Here is a 20,912-nt window from a genome sequence, read left to right as displayed (position 1 = left end):
CACCTTGGTTGCAATTGGTGCACAGCCTGTCTTCTCTGGGCAGCCAGGTTTGCCTGTGTCTGCCCTTCTCAATAGCCAGACTGTGATTGCTTAGTCTGTACCTGGTCAAGGTTTTTCTCTGTCTGATATCAGTGAATGTGGATAGGTAGTCTGCCACAGTGTACTCTCTGATTAGGGCCAAATAACATTGAAGTTTATTTTGTTGTTTCAGTCCAATATGATAAGTAATTTTGTTTTTCTGCATTTATAATTTGGTTAGGCCGTATTGTTTGAGAAAGGGTGGCAAGGTCCTGAGGCTGACTATTAGTTGTGTTAGTTGTACTATTAGTATGTGTGAGTCTCAGGACTAGCTGGATGAGGGGACTTGTTTTTACACTCATCTCTTGGCTTTTTAGGGCTTTATAACAATAGGAGTTGGGGTCGCTTGTTTTTGAGATGTTCGAAGAATTTGAAAGCTCTTTTTTCAATTTTAATTAGTAAAGGGTATTCAGCCCTGCATGCATTGTTAGGTGTGTTCCTCTGTACCTTGAGGATACTTTTAAAGAACTCTGCATGCAGGGTTTCGATTGGGTGTTTGTCCCATTTTTCAAATCCATTGTACATAAGAGGACCCCACACTTCACTGCCATATAATGAAATTGGTTCGATAACTGTTTGCTCTCTCTCTCTCTCTCTCTCTGCACCACTTGTGTATTGCAGCAGTATTATAGTAACTTGACTCTCGCCAGATGAATTTCCTTCCGCCTAGCTCCACTCACATCCATCTGGGATCGCTTCCATTAGAAGTGATTTCGACACCAGATTTTATGGTAGAGCCAATAAGGACGCAGGGCGGGAGTTTCATAGATGTGACTTAGCGGAGAAGCGACTGTGAGACTGTTTTGATTCAAACAACGGCTGCGCTCGAGGAAGCAAAGCGTCATCAGCGTCCACGGGTTGGCCCGATGTGAGTGGTTGAAGTAGCACGTCAATAAAGATGACGGACAAGTGGCTTATCCAATCATATGCAAGGATTTCGAAGCCCAGCCTTCTGAAGCACCTCTCCAATGGAGCGATCCCAGATGGATGAGTGGAGCTAGGCGGAGCGAAATTCATCTGGCGAGAGTCAGGTTAGTATTGTAGGGGTATGGGGCTAATTGTGTTCAATTGTCCTTGATGCATAGTGGTTCAATCGGGGCGGGTGGGGGGTAAAAGTCAAAATCTCTTCTCAGGCAGCCCCCCCCCCCATATTCATTTTCTTCTCTCCTTTTATCTCTCTCTCTCTCTCCATCTATCTTCCACCACTCTCTTTATCTCTTCCTCCTCAGAGTAATGAGTGCTGTTCCTCCGTTGTCATGGAGTATGAGCACCATGGAGGGCTGTCACCTCCGTCAGGACGTATCGTGGAACTGGGTGACATGAACTGAACTCTCTTCTGAGTGTGCATGCGTGTGCGTATGTGTGTGTGTGTGTGTGTGTGTGTGTGTGTGTGTGTGTGTGCGTGCGTGTGAGAATGAGAAAGAGTTGCGTAAATGGATGTGATGTGATGGAGCAATAAAGCAAAGCGCTGCTTAGTAACACGATGACAGCAAAAAACAGCGGAGGTTGTGTGTGTGTGTGTGTGTGTCTTGGGATGTGTGTGTGACGGAGTGGTAAGGGACAGTGTCATGCAGCTCAGGGTGATGGAACTACGTAATTGTGCCATGTGACGTAACTGAGATGTGTGTGCACGTGTGTGTGTGTATGTGTTTTTATCATGTATGGCAGAGCTGTGTGTGTGTGTGTATGTGTTTTTATCATGTATGGCAGAGCTGTGTGTGTGTGTGTGTGTGTGTGTGTGTGTGTGTTTCCTCTCAAACTGTATGAGGAAGACGTGCCAGCCCAACTTGTTACATTATTCAGGAAACCTGGGCAAACTCTGGACGTCTAGTTTCCTCTTCCTCATCATCCTGTCATCTCCTCTACCCTCCTCCTCTCTTCCCTCCTCCTCATCTTCCTCATCTCTCCTCTCCCCCTCCTCGAGTCTCAGGCAGTGCAGCAGCAAGTCGATCAGTGATCATTAAGTCTCTCACAACACCCCCACATTCCTCTCTCACAAACACCAACACACACACACACACACACACACACACACACACACACACACACACACACACACGCACACACACACACACACACACACACACACACACACACAGTACCTCCGCTGTATGCCACACTACACACACAAACATACACACACACACACACACACACACACAGCTCTGCCATACATGATAAAAACTCGGCCGAAAGTTTTAAAAGACTAACTGAGAAAACATTTGAGAACCCTTTTGCAATTATGCAAGCACATAATTAATCTGAAAACTGCTGCTCTGATTAAAAAAACAATGCAACTGACGTCTGCTGGTATTCTGTGTATAATGGAGTGGAATGGGAATTTCTAAGTGACCCCAAACTTTTGACCGGTAGAGTAAATAAAAACAGAATGCTATGATTTGCAAATCATATAACCCCTATATTGATAGAAAGTGAGGAAAGTGCAAAATTATTTGTTTAAATGGACATTTTATTGAGGTAGTAGTTTAACCAGAAGATAGTTTTCCCCTTCGCCTCAGCTTTGTCCATTTCTAATGAGGCATTTCTGGGTCATGTCTAAATACAGTTTCTTCTTTGCATGGCAGAGTTTTAACCAGCATTTATGGATGAGCATCAAACTGTGTCCATAGCTAATGATTATCGGAGTCCTTCCTGAGCCCTTACTATGCTTTCCTTTACAGAAACAAGTCTGGTTTTAACGCAATGCCCTCTGAGGCCACAAACGTCATGGCCATCCAATAATGTTTTTCAGCCCTGCCCCTTGTTTATAAAGATTTCTCTGAATTATGTGAATATTTTAATGATGTATGCATTATAGATGGTAAAATCTCCAAACTCTTCGCAATTTCACATTGAGGAGCATTATTGTTTTTATTGTTGCATTATCTGCCCACACAGGTCTACACAGAGTGATGAATACCTCGGCATCGGTTCAAGTTGAAACTCGGTGCAAGTTAACCTTAATTAGCACCAGAATCCTTTTGGTCTTTTCTTTATCATTAATCAACATGTCAAGCCTTTTGTTAGCCCCGTCCTTAATTCAAAATGATATTGTTCTTGAGATAGTCAAATTTGTCAATTTCAGCATTTGATATGTTATCTATGTTCTTTTTGGCAGTAAATATGGGTTTAGATTCTAAACTTTAGAAGATTTGCAGGGGGACAATATATAATATATATATATATATATATATATATATATATATATATACATACACACACACACACACACACACAAACGCAACAACTTTGCTTTAGTTACAAATACCATTTGCATTTACTTCGTGTCATGAATTTGACTCAATACCATGATGTGCAGTGGGGCAATGATATCTTATTTTGTTATGGGGCATGTTCTCTAACTCATTCCCTCACTCACTCTATAACACACACACACACAATGGTCCATGGAGCGGGAGGCCAGCCACCTGGTATGGCGCAGCCCAAGTGTGTGAGCGAGGCGAGGCGATCTGTGTGGGGCTGAGTCCTGAGTGCATTTGGCTAATGAAGTCACGGACTCGCTTTCACAATGCACCCCCCACCCGCCAATACACCAATTGTCTATTCATGAGAGAGAGCGAGAGAGAGATGGAGAGAGAGAGACAGAAGAGAAGGGAGGAGAGTGTAAGACAGAGAAGGAAAGACTGGGTATGTGAAAAAGAGAGAGAGAGAGAGAAAGAGAGAGAGAGAGAGAGCTGGGAGGGGAGGGGATCGTAAGAGACTAGGAGAAAGAGAGGGAAAAAAGAGAGAGATGAGAAGAGAGGAGAGGGTAAAACAGATGTAGAAGAGAGTGATTGTGAGAAAGAGAGAAAGAGAGAGAGAAAGAGGGAGAGAGAGAGAGAGAGAGAGAGATAGAGGGAGAGAGAGAGAGAGAGAGTCATATGGCCAGTGATAAGCCTAAACCTGCACCCCTATGAAAGCGAGGGCCCACATGCGGGCCTGTCAATCAGCCATGGTCTCTACTGCGCATGGTTTTAATTACAGCTATCAATTATTCACCTGCCTCCTCTTACCGGCCCGCAATGGGGAGAGGAGGAGAGGGGAGGAGGAGAGGAGGAGGGTGGGGGGGGGGGATTATACACCTGCCTCGTCTTACACCGGCCCACATTAGGGAGAGGAGAGGAGGGGGAGAGAGGAGAAGAGAGGACAGGAGGAGAGAGGAGAGGGGAGGAGGAGAGAGGAAAGGAGAAGAGAAGAGAGAGGAGGAGATGAGAGGGGAGAGGGAGAGAGGAGAAGAAAAGAGAGGAGAGGACAGGAGAAGAGATTAGATGAGAGGAGAAGAGATGAGAGGAGAAAAGATGAGAAGAGATGAGAGGAGAGGAGAAGAGATGAGAGAAGAGATGAGATGAGAGGAGAGGAGAAGAGATGAGAGAAGAGATGAGATGAGAGGAGAGGAGAAGAGATGAGAGAAGAGATGAGAGGAAAGGAGAAGAGATGAGAGGAGAGGAGAAGAGATGAGAGGAGAGGAGAAGAGATGAGGGGACTATTCACCTGCACACAGGCCCACACTGGGGTTCCTACCAAGGGAAAGGGGGGGGGCAGACAAGGAGAGAGGAGTGATGGAAAAGAAAAAGACAGAGGACAAGACAGGAGAGAAGAGAGGAGAAAACAAGGAAGAGAGGAGGAGAGGGGAAAGGAGGAGTAGGAGAGGGGAGAGGAGGAGGAGGAGAGGAGGAGGACATGAGGAGGAGAGGGGAGAGAAGGAGGAGGAGAGGGGGGGAGGAGAAGGAGGAGAGGAAGAGGAGAGGGGGAGAGGAAGAGGAGGAGAGGAGGAGAAATACAGGTTGGGGTGGGGGGACATAGCAAATGGTGAGAGAAGACAAAAGGAAAGAGAAGTAAACAAAAGAGAAGGAGAAGAGGAGGTTGGAACACTATCTGACAACCCTACTTACAAATGAGCACACACACACACACACACACACACAAACACACAAACACACACACACTCCAATCAACATCTCTGCAATAAAAAGCTGGGGGCGAAAGTCTCAACTGAGAGGAATCAATGTTGCTCCTCACTGCTCATCAAATAACATGGCGCAGCAAACATGAAATGAGAATCCGCCGGCGACGCCTACTGATGTTCAAACTGCACCCAGACAGACGCCACTCACACCACACTGCACGCTCCTCTCCCTGCTTCTACCGCCACCGCGTCGAGAAAAGTTTACAACAAAAGGAGTCACTCCTCAAGCTCACTGCAGATGCCAAAGCCTGTTAGGTAGGTGTGTGTGTGTGTGTGTGTGTGTGTGTGTGTGTGTGTGTGTGTGTGTTTGAGAGAGACCATTTGAGCTCTGTCTGATTCATTAGCAGTATCAGTGCAGAAGGGAGGGGGGGGGTGTCCCAATGACATCACGTCAGCCCTTAGCAGAACCCTGGAGGGGGTGGTGTTTGGGTGCGGGGGGGGCTGCGTTGGTGGATTCTCCCTTAGTTGCCAAGCTCATTATTCTTCAACTAAACACACACACACACACCACTTGCTGATGACAAGCAGAGAGGCGAGGATTCACCCAGTCCTTATACAGCCTCCCCCGCGCACACACACACACACACTCCTTATACAGCCTCCCCCGCGCACACACACACACAATAGCACACACCTCGCCACCCAATCAAGATATCATGTCCCTGTATCACTTGTTCATTGAAGGGTAGCCGGGGGAGAGGATGCACTGTGTCTACTGCGCACATCTGTGTGTGTGTGTGTGTGTGTGTGTGTGTGTGTGTGCGTCTGTGTGTGTGCCTGTCTGTGTGTGTGTGTGTGTGTGTGTGTGTGTGTGTGTGTGTGTGTGTGTGTTGTGGGGGGATTCTAGTAGCCAATAAAATAAAACAGATAACTGCCCACACGGGCATGTCTGTATTGGGTGTGGGCCGAGGGCCGAATGCCTGCCTGGAGGGGGTGGCTCTGGGGGGGGCAGGACAGTCCATCATTGGCTGCTCAGGCTCTAGGGGAGGCCGGGGGGAATCCATCAGGTGGTGGTGGGTGGACCTGCCACCGTGACAAAGCACTGCGCTCAGATACCAGGGATTTAGGCAACACCAGCACTCGCCCCCCCATACACACACACACACACACACACACATACACACACACAGAAACACACTGGTGCACTCATTCTCACACACACACAGATCATGTACAAACACACATGCTCAGATGCTGTACACACACACACACACACACACACAGGTGCTGTACACACACACACACAGGTGCTGTACACACACACACACACACACGCACACAGGTGCTGTGCATACACACACACAGAGATTATGTACGCACACACATACACATAGACAGATACACACACACACAGTGGGCAAATCTGTTCATGTTTGGAGATAACATGTCTATGACTTGTCTCTGGAGAACACAAACAAGATGCACACCTGGGCTGATAAGTGAAAGGCTGCTTGCTTTATCATTCATGTTGACATTAACATATTTACTTGTTGGTTTGTTTGTTTGTTCATTTGCAGCTGTTATGCGTCATCATGAGGCAACTCTGCAATCTGCAACCCTGATTAACACATGAGTGTGATTGTGATTGTGTGTGTGTGTGTGTGTGTCTGCACCCTCGTTAAGACCTTTAAGTAATGCGGTCATCCACCTAACTCACAATGAGGGCAGTCCCACCATGCCTGTGTGTGTGTGTGTGTGTGTGTGAGACATGAGAAATGAGCTCAGTCTGTGCCGCAGAGAGTCGTGAGAGAGCAGGAGCGAAGCCCATGTAACGCAGCGGGGACCTTTAGCATGACGGACCAGAGTTAGCACGTTAGCTCGACACCATCACAAGCCTGAATGTCAGCATTGCGGCAGGGCCTTGAGATCAGCACAGACTGCTCAATCAATTAGAACTGTCTCATGCGCACACACACACACACACACACAGGAAAGGTCAAACATTCATCTCCTACACACACTAAACAGAAGTTTACAACCATCCGCTACCAATCATTAGCCTAGCGAAGAGGCTCCAACGTTATAATCAGCCAACCTAAGGAGAACCATAGAGGGATTGGAACATGCTAGAACACTCATAGAACCTGTTAGAAAATACCAGAACCATGACACAATCACATGCCATTCAGCTCCAAATGCCAACTTCAAGCATTGAGATTTGAGAGGGCCTGTCTTTAGTGGGGTGTCGTTCCTGAGATCTTTGTGTGTGTGTGTGTATATTCATCAGCTTGCAGACTGAGAAACAGGCTGCCCTGACAGACACACACACACACACACACACACACACACACCCACAAAGTCCAATTCCCTTAGCAACATACACGGACACATAGAATGACACACAGTCACATCTTCAACAACACACCCACACAAAGATATGCCATTACTCCTTTAGCCAGATAAACAGTATAACGCAGCACACACAAACACACACACACACACACACACACACACACACACACACACACACGCACACACGCACACAGTTTAACACCTTCGGAGGCCGGATTCCTCCCGCCCTCGCTCTGATGTGAGAGGGATCCTCGCGCTTGCTCATCCTGTTGCAAAACCGCTCTCCATCTGTGCTGAGGAACGGCATTTCCACCGCCCACCCCACCAACACACACACACACAAAAGCATCCCGCCCAGACCACCACCCCAGCATCGGCTATTTCATTCTGTGAGGCTCTGAGAATTCTAACACACACACACAAAACACACAGCACACACACAGGCCATTATTTAATTAGCCAAATGGCAGGACTGCATCCCGATGACTAAGATAATTAGGCTAAAGTGGTTATGGGTCTGGGCTAAGCGCAGCTGCTATTCAAGGTGAATGGACTGATGTCCAGTACTAGCAAATGTAATCTTTTCAAGGCTAATTTGGCAGCTAATGGGGCCGACCCAGCCTGGACGATTTACACAGCAGAGTGCTGGGGGGGGGGGTGTTTAGCAGCTGGAGAGAGAACAGCTGGGAACACACACACACTGAAATTGAGACTCAAAGAAGAAATACAAAAACTAACACTGAACCACCAGTGCCTGGTGAACCCTTGGCACTAATGCACCCTTGTCACTGATCACATTCTATCACACACATACACACACACAGGTTTTTGCATCACAATGGTAGCCTTCTGATAACTATCACTGGTCACATTTGATACAGGTACCCTTCATCAGTTTACACCTGTGTTTCTCATAAACTTGCTCAACTCAAAGGTTTCGTGTCACAAACCCTATTAGTCTTATAGCATGTCTGTCTATCCAGAAGCACATAAACTCACACAAAATGTATACACCACCAATTAAAACTACTTAAGCGCCGTGTGGTTAAAAGACGGTATGATTGAATACTAATTGCAGTTTTTATAGCAGAGGCCTCAAACGCAACCTTCCCTGTTCAGCTGCAGTCTGCCAGAAACCACAGAGAGAGGCGGGGGTGTGTGAGGGGGAATCCTCCATCGTCCACATACACACACACACTTCTGTGCAGTGAGCAAGTGAGCGTGTGTGTGTGTGTGTGTGTGTGTGTGTGTGTGTGTGTGTGTGTGCATACAGCAGTTAAGGTGAGTGCGTGGGAGGTGAGGGGATGCTGAAAGCCTGCATTTACCCACTTTGGCGTAATTGCAGCGTTTGCTCTCACTCTATCATTACCCTCTCACTCTCTACGATCTCTATCTCTCTCTCTGAGCTCCAATCAGGCCCCATAGAGCAGCCGGTACTGCAGCGAAAGTGATTGCTACACAATGGCCAATCAAAACATGAGTCTGACTCATGACTCCTTTCAGAGTGTGCAGGCTAGCCTCTCTGTGTGTGTGTGTGTGTTAGGCTAACAACCCTCATTGAGATGTCAGTGAAACCCTTACTTAGCATGAGTGGGGAGCAAGAGGAGAGGAGAGGAGAGAAGGGGAGGAGAGGGGGGGCCTCACCTCATCTTACTAGCAGGGCCGATGTGTTAAAGGAACCGTATGTAAGAAAAATATTTCAATTAATCATAAAATGGCCCTGATATGTCACTAGACATTAAGAAATCATGTTCATTTCAAATACTTATATCACTGACAACAGTAGTCCGGGCCAGGATATTGTCATTTAAAAAGTGAAGTTGCAGCCCTCAACTGATGTTGATGTTGTGTTTTGTCATGTCATGTTGTGTTTTGGCCTGATGCCACCCTCCAATCATCTACTAATCAATGGTCAGTAGTGTTTTCGCCATCAGGGTTGGCAACCCCGAGTCAGGGGGGAGGGGGAGGGGATACGCCGCTCTTCAGTATTTTGAAAGTGATTGCAGTACCAGTTTTGGCCACAATCTTACATATGGTTCCTTTAAGTGATGCAGTTGCGTACACACATAGACAAAAACAGACACAAATTCTGAAGGTTCTCCACAACTGACTTCTTTGTGTGCATATTTGAACTCTGCTTGTAAGCAGGAGCCAGAAAGTTGTAGCTTTGATTCCCGACTACTACCGTTGTGCAAGGCAATCAACCCGAAGTTGCTCCCGGGATGCCATCTTTGTAAGTTACTTTGAATTAAAAGCGTCAGCTAAATGCATAAATGAATAAATAAGAAAATAAAAATAAATACTTGTAGTTTTTTTGGTCTTTATCCTAATAAGGAGCAGCTCCAGAAATGGTGTCTACACATCAGTAAGTTAAAATATAGTATCTCCCATTCCCATTCACGTCAGCTAAATGCAGTAGAAGAGTCGTTGACCTGAATGCTTATTCAACCACTTGCTTTCCCATTGGAATCGTGCTTACCAAAATTGGCCACTTGCCTTGATGAGAGTACAAGACCTGCACAAGCCAAACTAGGGTGGATGTTACGAGGGAACAGTGACTGGGGAGAGAGGAGAGAGAGAGAGAGAGAGAGAGAGAGAGAGAGAGAGAGGCACTACAGCTATTTTTTTTTTTTTGGTTAATTTTAGACAGGAGCTTTGGCAGTCACCCTCACACCAGTTGGCCCATGGGCGGTCTGGTGGTGAAGTTTTTCAGAGAGGTGCAAGTTTGGGAGGCGAGCGGCAAGCGGTGCCCCCGGACAACACTCACCACCGGACACCGTGCTTTCATCACAGATCCGTCCGCTGAGTCAGCACACTGACCTGACACCTGCACCCCCCGACAAACACAAACAAACACACACACACGCTCTTGCTCACACACACACAGACGTGCACACATACACACACACACACTCACACGCACACACACACACTCACACAGACATGCATAACACACGCACACACGCACAAACACCAGCAAGCTCTCTCTCTCTCTCACACACACACACACACATACATACACACCAATCCTCCAAGGCCTGCACCTCCCACACACACACACACACACACACACACACACACACACACACACACACACACCACTGTGCTGTGGTCCAGCCTGGTCCAGTCTTCCTCAGCAGAAGGCTCCTTTGACTCATACCCATCTGTCCGCACTCACACGTTAACGAAAGCCAAGCTCCTTCCAGCTAAGCTACTTCCCCCAAAACAGCGACAGAGGCGATGACTTGCAACACGAAAAAAATGAAGGGGGAAAAAAACAAACTACTCAAAGTTTGACAACAAACTTTTCTTTGCTTTTTTTTCTCTTTTCCTGAATGAGCACGTCTGTGTGTGTGTGTGTGTGTGTGTGTGTGCAGAACTTGGCTCGTGATCCCAACAATGAGATAATTAAATTAATAACCATGTGGTTCCTATAAAGGTGAAGACAGACATGACTTGTCTCAGACAAGTACAAATCGCTTGAACAATTCTTTGTACTCAAGACACATTGCATTCATTTGCTCTGTTTTGATTTGATGCTTCCCATTCAGCTGCTGGGCTTGGACAGCTATTTGCGGCCAATCACTGCATGGGGGCATGTTCTGACAGAGCGAGATCTGTCCATCAATGTCACCATGGATTCGGCGTGTGTGACTGGCAGGTCACCTTCAGGTCAAATTAGAGCGCATGGGACTCTCCCCAGTTCCTCGCTGCCTGCCATCTCGTGCTGATTTGCAATGCATGCGCTAACCTAAAGATGGATCAAAGACATCATATAGAAAGACATTTCCAAAAAAATGCTTTCTGTAATTAAAACATCAAATAAATACTAAAATAATTTTGTGTATTAATAATATAGGTAACATTTTTGGTGTGCATTATCAAAACAAGAAAACAGATCATTTTCTATTTTTATTTTTTGGCTGGTTGAAACACCTTACTCATCTTTGACCCAGAATATCACTAAGTATACATAGCCCTATGCATCTTAGATCTATATCATTAATCAGTGGATGTGAGGTTGACGCCAAAAAATATTCAAATGCTACATCCACAACAGCTATACTGGTTCTCACTTGTCAAGGCATGGGGATGACCAACTTTACCCCTAGGGAAGGCAACAAAAGCTTTGTTTCAGTAATGTCTTCCTGAAGTCAGTGCCATTAATAAAGCCCATAGACATGCGGATGACAGCGTGAACTTTGCTTTGATTTGTCACTCTCTTTGAAGATGTTAAGAAGAGATGAAATCAAAGACACCGCTTCACAAAACACACATATGCCCTGTGAAAAAGTCAAGAAAGAAAACCAAAACAAAGCCAATATTAATACAACAAGGTAGTGCTGGGCGGTATACCGGTTCACACCATATACCGTTGTGTATTTTCGTTATGATATGAATTTTTAATATACCGCCATACCGGTGTATTTGATTACACAACGTTTGGAACGCTGCGCCGCACGACAGTGTTTCAGACGGGACTTTTTTCACACGCACGCATGGTGCGACTACGAGGCATAGTGAGGGTAAACACAACACACTAGGGCTGCACGATATTAGGAAAACATGCGATATGCGATAACATTATTGAGTACTGCGATAACGATATAACTTGCGATATTTAATTTTAAAAAAATAATAAAATCTCCATTCTACTTGCTGCTAGCATAGACTGTAGTTGGGGGGGGGATAAATGTATACATGGATTTCTATGCAACGTCATGAAAACATGTGTGCGCAACTAAGAGGTAGAAAGCACCATAGAACAGCATAGAGCAGTGCTCTCCTTGAATAGAATAAAATGAGTTGTTATGCTGAAAACTGCACCAATTCGAAATCACGATGGTTAGAGAATGTTCAATATGTTCAATATCCCTAATGGAATGCATGTCTTCACCAAAAATGACAAAATACAATGTTATATTAATAAAGAAAATGAACGGCAAACTCTGAAATATAGCCTGAAATGAAATGGTATATCATTGAGACAACAGGGGTATACAAAAAATTCCGATTGTAGCTTACAGCAGCCGACTATTTTGGTTAAGTTTATAACGTTGTGGACGGCCACCAAGCATCTTCTGCCCCATGGCTGCGCGCGCATCTAGTTTTTGGTAAACGAGAAACCCGTGTATAATTACAGAAATAAATGTATAATTTTCTACATAAAAAATATAAAATATTATGTAGCCTAGGCTATATATGGCCTGATGAAAGTGGACAGCTAAGAGACCTACTGACTAGGCTATCGAAGTTGTGTGGAAAATCATCCTAAAAGACGGATAGACAGCCAATCTGAGCACTTGCACCAACCAGCGGAATATTCCACATTGCCAGCCTTCACTGGGCCTAGCAAAAAAGCTACTTAAGCTATATCGCGGCGGTCACTCATCTAAAACCTCATACGCTGTGCATCCCACGCTAGACTACGAGGGCAGCGGAAAGTGAAAGTAAGGGGCTGCGATCGCACAGTCCAACGAAGTAGGCTAAACAACTTTTACAAATAACGAATCCTGATTACCTCTCTGCTGCTGTCTGGGGCTTTTGCTAAACGCAAATCATGAAATACAAGCCTTACAGTGAAAGACATATCTTCTGATCCTATAACTAAGAAATTGTTTATTTTAACACGGTGGAGAAGGACGCATTTGGCGCTGTGTTTGTAACACGTCATCCTTCATAAAACCAAAATATTTCCATATAACAGACGTGCTTTTCCTTTTAGTCACCAATCCCTCTTCACCCAAGTGTAACCTACCTTGCCCACTATCTTCAGCCATCACGACTTAGCTCCCACCAACACCTAAAACACCGCGCACTAACACACTAAACTGGTAGGGGATCAACGGGCTTCTCGGGCAGCATGACAGCATCGGTTTGGTAAAATATGTTGACATTCAAAAATGTAGAAAATGTATCAAAATGTTTCGAAAATTAAGTAATCTTGGCGGTATGTCTATCGCAAGCATTGATATCGTGATAACGATAGATTTTAGATATATCGTGCAGCCCTACAACACACCTTAAGTTTTTTCCCCTGAAGTATGACCCTTAAGGCTTAATTTCTCCTTAGGTTTATTTAAGGGTGTTGCACAGAATACCTTAAATTGTTTCTTTAGTTAAGGAAAAACTTAAAGGGATACTGGATTGAAAGGGATTTACCGTCACGATTTACCGTTACTGTTCAACAGCTGTAACTAGCTGGCTAGTAGGTGATGTCGTTAGTTAGCAACCCACCGAACACAGTGAAGTTTAATGATCTTATCATTCATCTCACCTTAAGAATATTCGCTGAAATTATCCAGGTAGCAAGTAAAGCATGTTATAGACATGAACTGAGCAATACTAGCTGGCTAGTTAGAAATTATCCTGACTTTCATCAGTGCACCAAAACGAACTTTTTTGTTAATGTTTTGCCTAGCGAACCGATCCGAAGCTCATGGCAGGCTAACAAGACCATAGACAAGACATCCACATCCACATGAAGTTAACGTTTGCCTACCACTAACGTCATGCAAACCACACAATAACAATAAGGCATGTTTCTGATAGGCCTATTTGACAGAGTAAGCATATTAGCAGAGAGGTTTTATTATTACCGCCGCGCAGCGAAGCGGCGGTCACATAGGTTTAGTCAGATTTTTTTTTTTTTCTTTTTCGCGTGTCCAAATTTCCGTCAAGGATTCCCGGGACACTGAAAGACCGGGGTAGACGAAACTTGGTGGGCATGTAACCCCATATGGATAGCATGGAACCATAGTTTTTCGTTTTGATCTGTAGCCCCCCCGCTGGACTGCACCCCCCGAAAGGAGGGTAGGGCAGACACAGTTTTCTGTGAATATCTCGAGAACCGTAAGGTTTAGGAGGACCATTTTGTTTTTGTATGTTGATCTCAAGGGGCCATGTCAACCCATTCCATGTGCACACATGTGCATAAACAGATAACACGCACACACATACATTCACAGTAATCATACGTATGACACATACTCACAGAGTAGACATATGTATGCATGCATGCACATGCACAAACACACATACGCAGGCAAACACACAAGCACGCACACACACACACACACACACACACCCACACACATAAACATAAACGTGTACACACACATGCACACAATTCAAGAATTTCTCAGAATTATGAACAGGCAAGATGGTGGTGGGGTTGTATAAAATGAATTTTACATGTGAAATCTATGAACTAATCATGTTTTGGTACTTGTTGTCTAGCAGATACCAGTGAGAATTGAGGGTGGATAATGCAATTTAGTGAGACAGTTAGAATCATATAGGCCTTTCAGCGTGATTTATTTTTGTGGAAAAAATGTGCTGGACTGGGCGGCGGTCATATTTTGTACCGCTCTGCGGTACATCTAGTTTTAAATTGTATAATTTTCAAAAAAGTATAGTTATTGCAAGTTGCACTACTTTTTGTATTGATTTTATACAAGATGTAATTTGCACAGTAAAAGTTCTGTATTATGACTGCAATTATCTTTGCATTTTGATTAGATTCTTCATTAGAATCATGAATGGCTCTTTGTAAACAGCATCATTTTCTGGGGCCATGCAAAACTACATTACCACTAGTGTGGAGTTATTCTACATCATGACAGTAAAATAGACCATCCTTACTCAATGTACTGCAGCAATTCCTCTCTCAACCTGTAGGAAATGCTGTGAACATCTGATTTTGCATGAAAAAAAAATACCGTCATATACCGTGAAACCGTAAGAAAAAATTATATACATTTTTGGTCATACCCCAGCACTACAGCAAGGGTAGGGTTAGGCTCTATCTGTGGTGTGTCACTAGTAGCTCCCACTGAATTACAAAACCAAAAAAAAAAAAAAACAGCTTCTGCTGGAGGCTGTTTCTAAGGAGTCTCCTCACAATACTCTGCCATCATTATTAGCAAATACTCCCGAAGATGAAAACGTTGCACACGTGGTTCCCAAAAATTACTCCTCAGTATTAGCACCCCAGACTGGAGGCCTTTCATTTTTGAGAGACACTCAATAAGAATAAGTTGTTCTCATCAAAGGTCCAGCCACTCAGCCAGTTGTTCTTCAGCTGCTTTTAACATGGCTTTCCTTACGAATAGAAGCCAGCCAGAGCTTTAGTGGAGATGGAATCTGTGATAATTGTATGAATGTGGTGGGATGATGTATGTCTGAATGAGGAAGCACTGAAGCTACCAACACACACACACACACACACACACACACAGTCTAACGAGCCCATCTCATTCACAAATGGATGGCAGTTCAAAAGGCCTGATGGCTAACACGGAGGCTAATGTGGTCAGACATGTCGCTGCACTTAAACAGGTCTCCTGTGCAGTAAGTGAAGCTGGCGCGGTTAAGTACCCAGCCTGTCTGTGCTGCTGCTAGCCTGAGGGGACAACTACATGAGGGAGGAAAAGCCCAAGGAGTGGTACTACTTTTAAAAAATGGAGGGAGGGAGACCGAGGGAGAGAGAGGGAGGGAGGGAGAGAGAGGGAGGGAGGGAAAGAGGGAGAGAGAGATGCCCTATTCGGACAGGATTCATTTTTTCCATGGAGACCTGGGGTAAAATAATTATTACCAGGGGTTTTAGTCCTGTACGAATTCGCCATGTCAGTAATTATTACAAACAACGTCAGTAGAAGTCTGGAAAAAATACCTCGGGTAATATTAATACAGCTTCAAGTCGTTATAAAAGTGATTTTAGCTTCCACCTACTTTCTAAAAACGCCAGCCTACAGTACATGCAGGGGCTGCACAAAATAAGGAGGGAAGGATTTTCGGTGAGCCCACGTTTTGGTACAACTGAAGCACTACTCTTCAGGTGCTTGTTAACAGCGATGTCAACGAACAGGAAACTGGTTTGCAGACTTCCAAGTAAGCTAGTGCACAGAGTCCATAGGGCTAGAACAGTGTTTCTCATAGTATGGTCCGCAAGGTATCCCAAGTGGCCCGCGAGCAGACGTGGTAAAATATAATATAGATGAGTTGTTTGCAATATTGAACCGACTTGTATGTTAATCCAAACAGTTCTGCAACACTGCCTATGTAATCTACACCGGTTTAAGTCATATCAATCCTCTGACACAATAAGCAAGGTGCAATGACAATAAGCAAGGTTGTTTTGTGAGTAGGCCTATTGTGTAATATACTGTTGAAGTAGGTCTACTGTTGATTTTTTATTTTTTTTAACTAGGTGTGGTCAGTGAGGTTATTTTTTATTTGTTAAGTGGTCCTTGGTCTGAAAAAGTTTGAGAAACACTGGGCTAGAGAGAGGGGGGGGAGAGAGAAAGAGAGGGAGAGAGAGAGAGGGAGAGGGGGAGAGAGAGAAAGAGAGGGAACGAGAGAGGGAGGGGGGAGATGGAGAGATAAGGAGGGGGAAGACAAGAAAGATACAGATACAAACAGAAATCCAACACATATCACTGCCAGAGAGCCAGGTTTCTAATAAAGACAAAGTTATTGTACAGGCATACTTACTTTGGTAGAGTATAAGTATAAGTATACTCTTTTGATCCTGTGAGGTAAATTTGGTCTAAATTTTGGATACATTTTGGCATTTATCCCAATCCGTGAATTAGTGAAGCACACAGTGAGGTGAAGCACACACTAAGCACACACTCCTGACGCAATGAGCTGCAGAGGCGCTCGGGGAGCAGTGAGGGGTTAGGTGCCTTGCTCAAGGGCACTTCAGCCGTTCTTACTGGTCGGGGTTCGAACCGGCAACCCTCCGGTTACAAGTCCGAAGCCCAAATCAGTAGGCCACGGCTGCCTTTGAATGAATCCAATACAAAACACGCCTTTGTCATATTCAGCAAATGAAGCCTGGACTGAAGTTTGCCATCAGGATCACACAGCTCAGCTACATGCTTGTCAACCCCCTTACAGAGGAGTCCATTGGAGCCAATTAAACAGCTCAAATCACCACACATGCACTGGTCCAGTTAAACCAGTCAAAATACAGTAATTTCTCCCCTCTACAAATCTATCTGACGCTCAACAAAAACTCAATGCACATGATCTCTGGTCAGGCATTTAGTGTTGCCAACTTTGCAACTTTGTCGCCATATTTAGCGAAATTTCAGACCCCCCAAGCGACTTTTTTTGTGAAAAGCCACTGGCGACAAATCTAGCTACTTTTTCTGGCGTTCTTGGAGACTTTTTGAGACTCTGATGTGATGGCATGTAACGTCCCTTTTTACTCTTCTGAGTGAGCAGTGAGTTCGGCTGTGCTGTGTAAGAGTCTCAGTGCTGTTTTGTTTGTGAATTAGGCCTACCCTACTGTACATCGAGTTCGCCCAAAGCGTTGCCCCATGATTACAAAAGTAATGACTGGCCTATGTAGTATCAGCCCATGTTATCCACGGAAGTAGATGTTCTATAGATCTAACAGCTCAGACAACGTTATTGGAAGGTGCAGCAACTTCGGGTGAGATTACAACCAGAGTCAACGAGACGAGAGCAACGATGACAGGGAAACAGGGAGACAGTTTCCAGCACCGTTCAACAAAGGAAAGTAGGCTTCAGACTTCAAGCTGTGCAAAGCAAATGCAGCAGTTGGGAATAGGTTGGAAATGACTGATTTTCAGCCACTTAATGCTCATTCTGGTGTAGCCATACAAGATGTACAGAAGTGTAAAGTGTATCAATTACCCTAATATATATTAAATTAAATGTGGTGTCACGACCTGGTGACGTAATTGATATGCAAATTAGTGTATGACGTCATCTAGCGACTTTTGGAGCTGGCTTTAGCTACTTTCCATTTGAAATAGTTGGCAACACTGCAGGCATTAGCAGTCCAGCAGAAGAGGCAACTCAGATCAGCTCTAGCACAAGGCACCACCAGCACAGCAGCTTAACAGAGTCTCTGGTGAAAGGACAATGATTAAGTCCCTTTCGCACCGGAGGGATTTTTGCAGTTCCTAGAACCCTTTTTTCTCGTGTTCGGACCGGACCAATGTGGGGATAATTAAGTTCCTCTAACCACAGTTCCTATAACTCTTTCAGCCCCTACCTCAGGGAAGGGTCTTTTCCTGCATAGGAACCCTTAGTGACCTGTGATGCTTGCAAGTGTTCATAACACCATGTAACAGCACAGCAAACCCTGAAAATCATCATAAGCTAAATAACCATGGCAGCACCTCAGAATGTTTGGCGTTTCAAATGACCATGACACTGAGCCACGACAGCAGGTATTTCAAAAGCCAAGCCGTCTTCTTAACCACAATAGACTCTGAAACGAACCGAATCCGAATGGATTGTCCAACTCCGAGAGTTGTTTTATTCTGTCAAAGACTGGGAAGAAGCAAGCCAAGTATTCTGATGTGCATAACAGGGGGAAAAAACTTCAGTCAAGGGTAGAATGTGTGTAGGCTGAAAATCGCGTAGTTACGCACCATTTTGACATAAGTGCATGAAAGAGTATGGCCCTTAGTGTGCTATCACCCATCACCCATTTTCAGTGACATTTCAAAACGTTCCCCTGTATTTTCATGGATATTAATTAGGCCTAAATATCCATGACCTTTCACAAACTAACTACATGTACACAAACCCCCAGTGGTCAGGCCTAATTATTGAATGTTATTTTTAATAGTCTATTGTTAGAGAGCAACACAAGCTTGAGAGACAGATAAAATAGAAGACCACAAGAGAAAAAAACAGATAGAGAAAGAGAGAGAGAGAGAGTGAAAACACTGACCTGCCCTGGCTGGAGATCGAGGCTTTCTAGCACTTCTTTAACCATAACAGGGGTGTGCAGCAGAGTCTGCTGGCCCGAGCTGGGGCCGGCGGACGAGGTGGCGGCAGTCCTCTTTGGAGCGGTGCTGCTGAGTCCCAGGGGGTCAAAGTGGGAACACAGCCTCGCTAATGAGCACAACCTCCTCCAGCAGAGCCGGTGTGGCGGTGCTGGACATTCTGGTGCCCACAAACTGCCTGCCAGCCTGCACACCAGGCCATTACCACGGAGACACATCCGAACCCTTACACACACGCACACAAAGTGGTGTTATTGACATATTAGACTGTATACAAACAGCTATCAGCTAACAGAATCAGCTGTATACTATCAGAACAGATCCAGTACTGGTTTCCCACAAAATAGGAAATATCTTATAAGTCTATGTGGTTTGGAACTGAAGTCTTAAAACAAGAAAGGAATAGTAACGTTCAGCAAAGAAGGGGTGGTTCATGATACATGGTTAGTTTATTTCCACTATCCCCATTTATGCAAACATCTTTCTGCCTGAGATCGTAAAGTATAATATTTTTTGTACATTCAGACATTAGAATAACCTAGGAAGAGAGAACAAGTTAGCGAGCAAGCAAACATAGGGGATGTCCTGTGCAATGTTTGGGAGAGCAGACAGATAACTTACTCCTACGAGGAATGCTACTTTTACGAATACTGCACAGGGCACGTTGCGTATTTTCAGACTCCAAATGACTCTTTATCGCAAAGAGAAAAGGGTATTTTACTACATATCTCCCAGACCGGTAATGCTAGACAGTAAAATACATGCTCCTTCGGTACACCCCAAAATGAACCCTACACGGAACGGTAGATACAGACATTGTGTTCCGCCTTGAGAGAAACTAGCCAGTTTTGCTATTCGACTTCGACCGACGACATTCTCTCTAACAGATGACATTGATAGGAAAGTAATACGTTTTTATTATTTTATGGGTTTATTGCTCAAAACATAACGCGAAATAAGCATTACATTTAGCCGTTGCAAAACATTTACTGTTAGCATTTTCAAAATCCCCCGCTCTGTGTACATCAACGTGTTCTGACGTCATGTGACGCAGCCTTGTCCTCGTCCAATCTGTTATTGCGACGGGAGAGAGGCTTGTGTTTGAAAATCTTCGCGCTGAGAATTTCATCCTGTTCTCTGGATAGCTTTCATTGTACTTTAAATATAGGTATTTGTGGAGTTCTGCTATAACGTGATTTCACATTCTGTCAAGGTATGATGATTTCATTGTTTTGTCTGTAATTTTGCTGTTTTTTGATATTGTAAGAGTGACGCTAAGCTCCAGACAGCCCCAACAGTTCTTCCAATGACGTGTGGGACCTAGAACTAAGCACGAACTTAGCTTACAGCTAAAAAGCTATCTACCAGTATTTATTCAATTATAGCTTGTAGTCAATCGTGATCATGTTGTGTGCATACATGTTATGATTATTTACGATGTGCTTGCAATACTTCCTCAAACATTGCACACATCGATATCAACGTTAGGTATGTTTGCCATTTAACCCATGGGAATCTGTCATGTAACATTTCCACTGAGTAGCTAATGTTAGCCAACTATGCCACTTAGCACTAGCTAATTCAGCGAGCCTAACCTAGTTGGCCCGTGGACGAGGTAAAATGTCCAATGTCCTTAAGGTCTTGTTCATTTTTGTAGTTGTATTGAATATGTCTAACGTTAGTTGCATTGTGTGCTAATGGTATTTGGCATCTGACTTATGCTACATGATAATATAGTTGCAGAGATTAGATCAAAGTAATTTCGTTGTCAACAGTCTGGGTTAACGTTATTTAACCAGCTT

The 20,912-nt window shown here is 44.5% G+C and overlaps 2 protein-coding genes across 5 annotated transcripts in view; one reads left to right on the top strand and one right to left on the bottom strand.

Moving 5' to 3' along the window:
* mettl15 (methyltransferase like 15) overlaps positions 1–20,141 on the bottom strand; it is a 107,851-nt gene extending 87,710 nt beyond the window's left edge. Inside the window, exons 1-2 of one of the 2 annotated variants that reach the window (XM_048230885.1) lie at positions 20,077–20,141; positions 19,056–19,335 (exon numbers count right to left, since the gene is read on the bottom strand). In XM_048230885.1, the coding sequence (XP_048086842.1) occupies positions 19,056–19,335; positions 20,077–20,078 (282 nt within the window). In that variant the 5' untranslated portion in view covers positions 20,079–20,141. Of the gene's footprint in view, positions 1–19,055; positions 19,336–19,731; positions 19,963–20,076 lie in introns of those variants that run through there. The other variant, XM_048230886.1, reaches the window with a different exon arrangement.
* A 52-nt stretch (positions 20,142–20,193) lies between these two features.
* Positions 20,194–20,912, top strand: part of kif18a (kinesin family member 18A) — a gene marked incomplete at its 3' end in the record, with an annotated part of 31,811 nt that continues 31,092 nt past the window's right edge. For all 3 annotated transcript variants that reach the window (XM_048230884.1, XM_048230882.1, XM_048230881.1), the window contains 1 exon segment: positions 20,194–20,323.

This window comes from Alosa alosa, chromosome 21, assembly GCF_017589495.1.
Source record: "Alosa alosa isolate M-15738 ecotype Scorff River chromosome 21, AALO_Geno_1.1, whole genome shotgun sequence".
Lineage (NCBI taxonomy): Eukaryota > Metazoa > Chordata > Actinopteri > Clupeiformes > Clupeidae > Alosa > Alosa alosa.
This window is presented reverse-complemented; position numbering and strand designations above follow the sequence as displayed.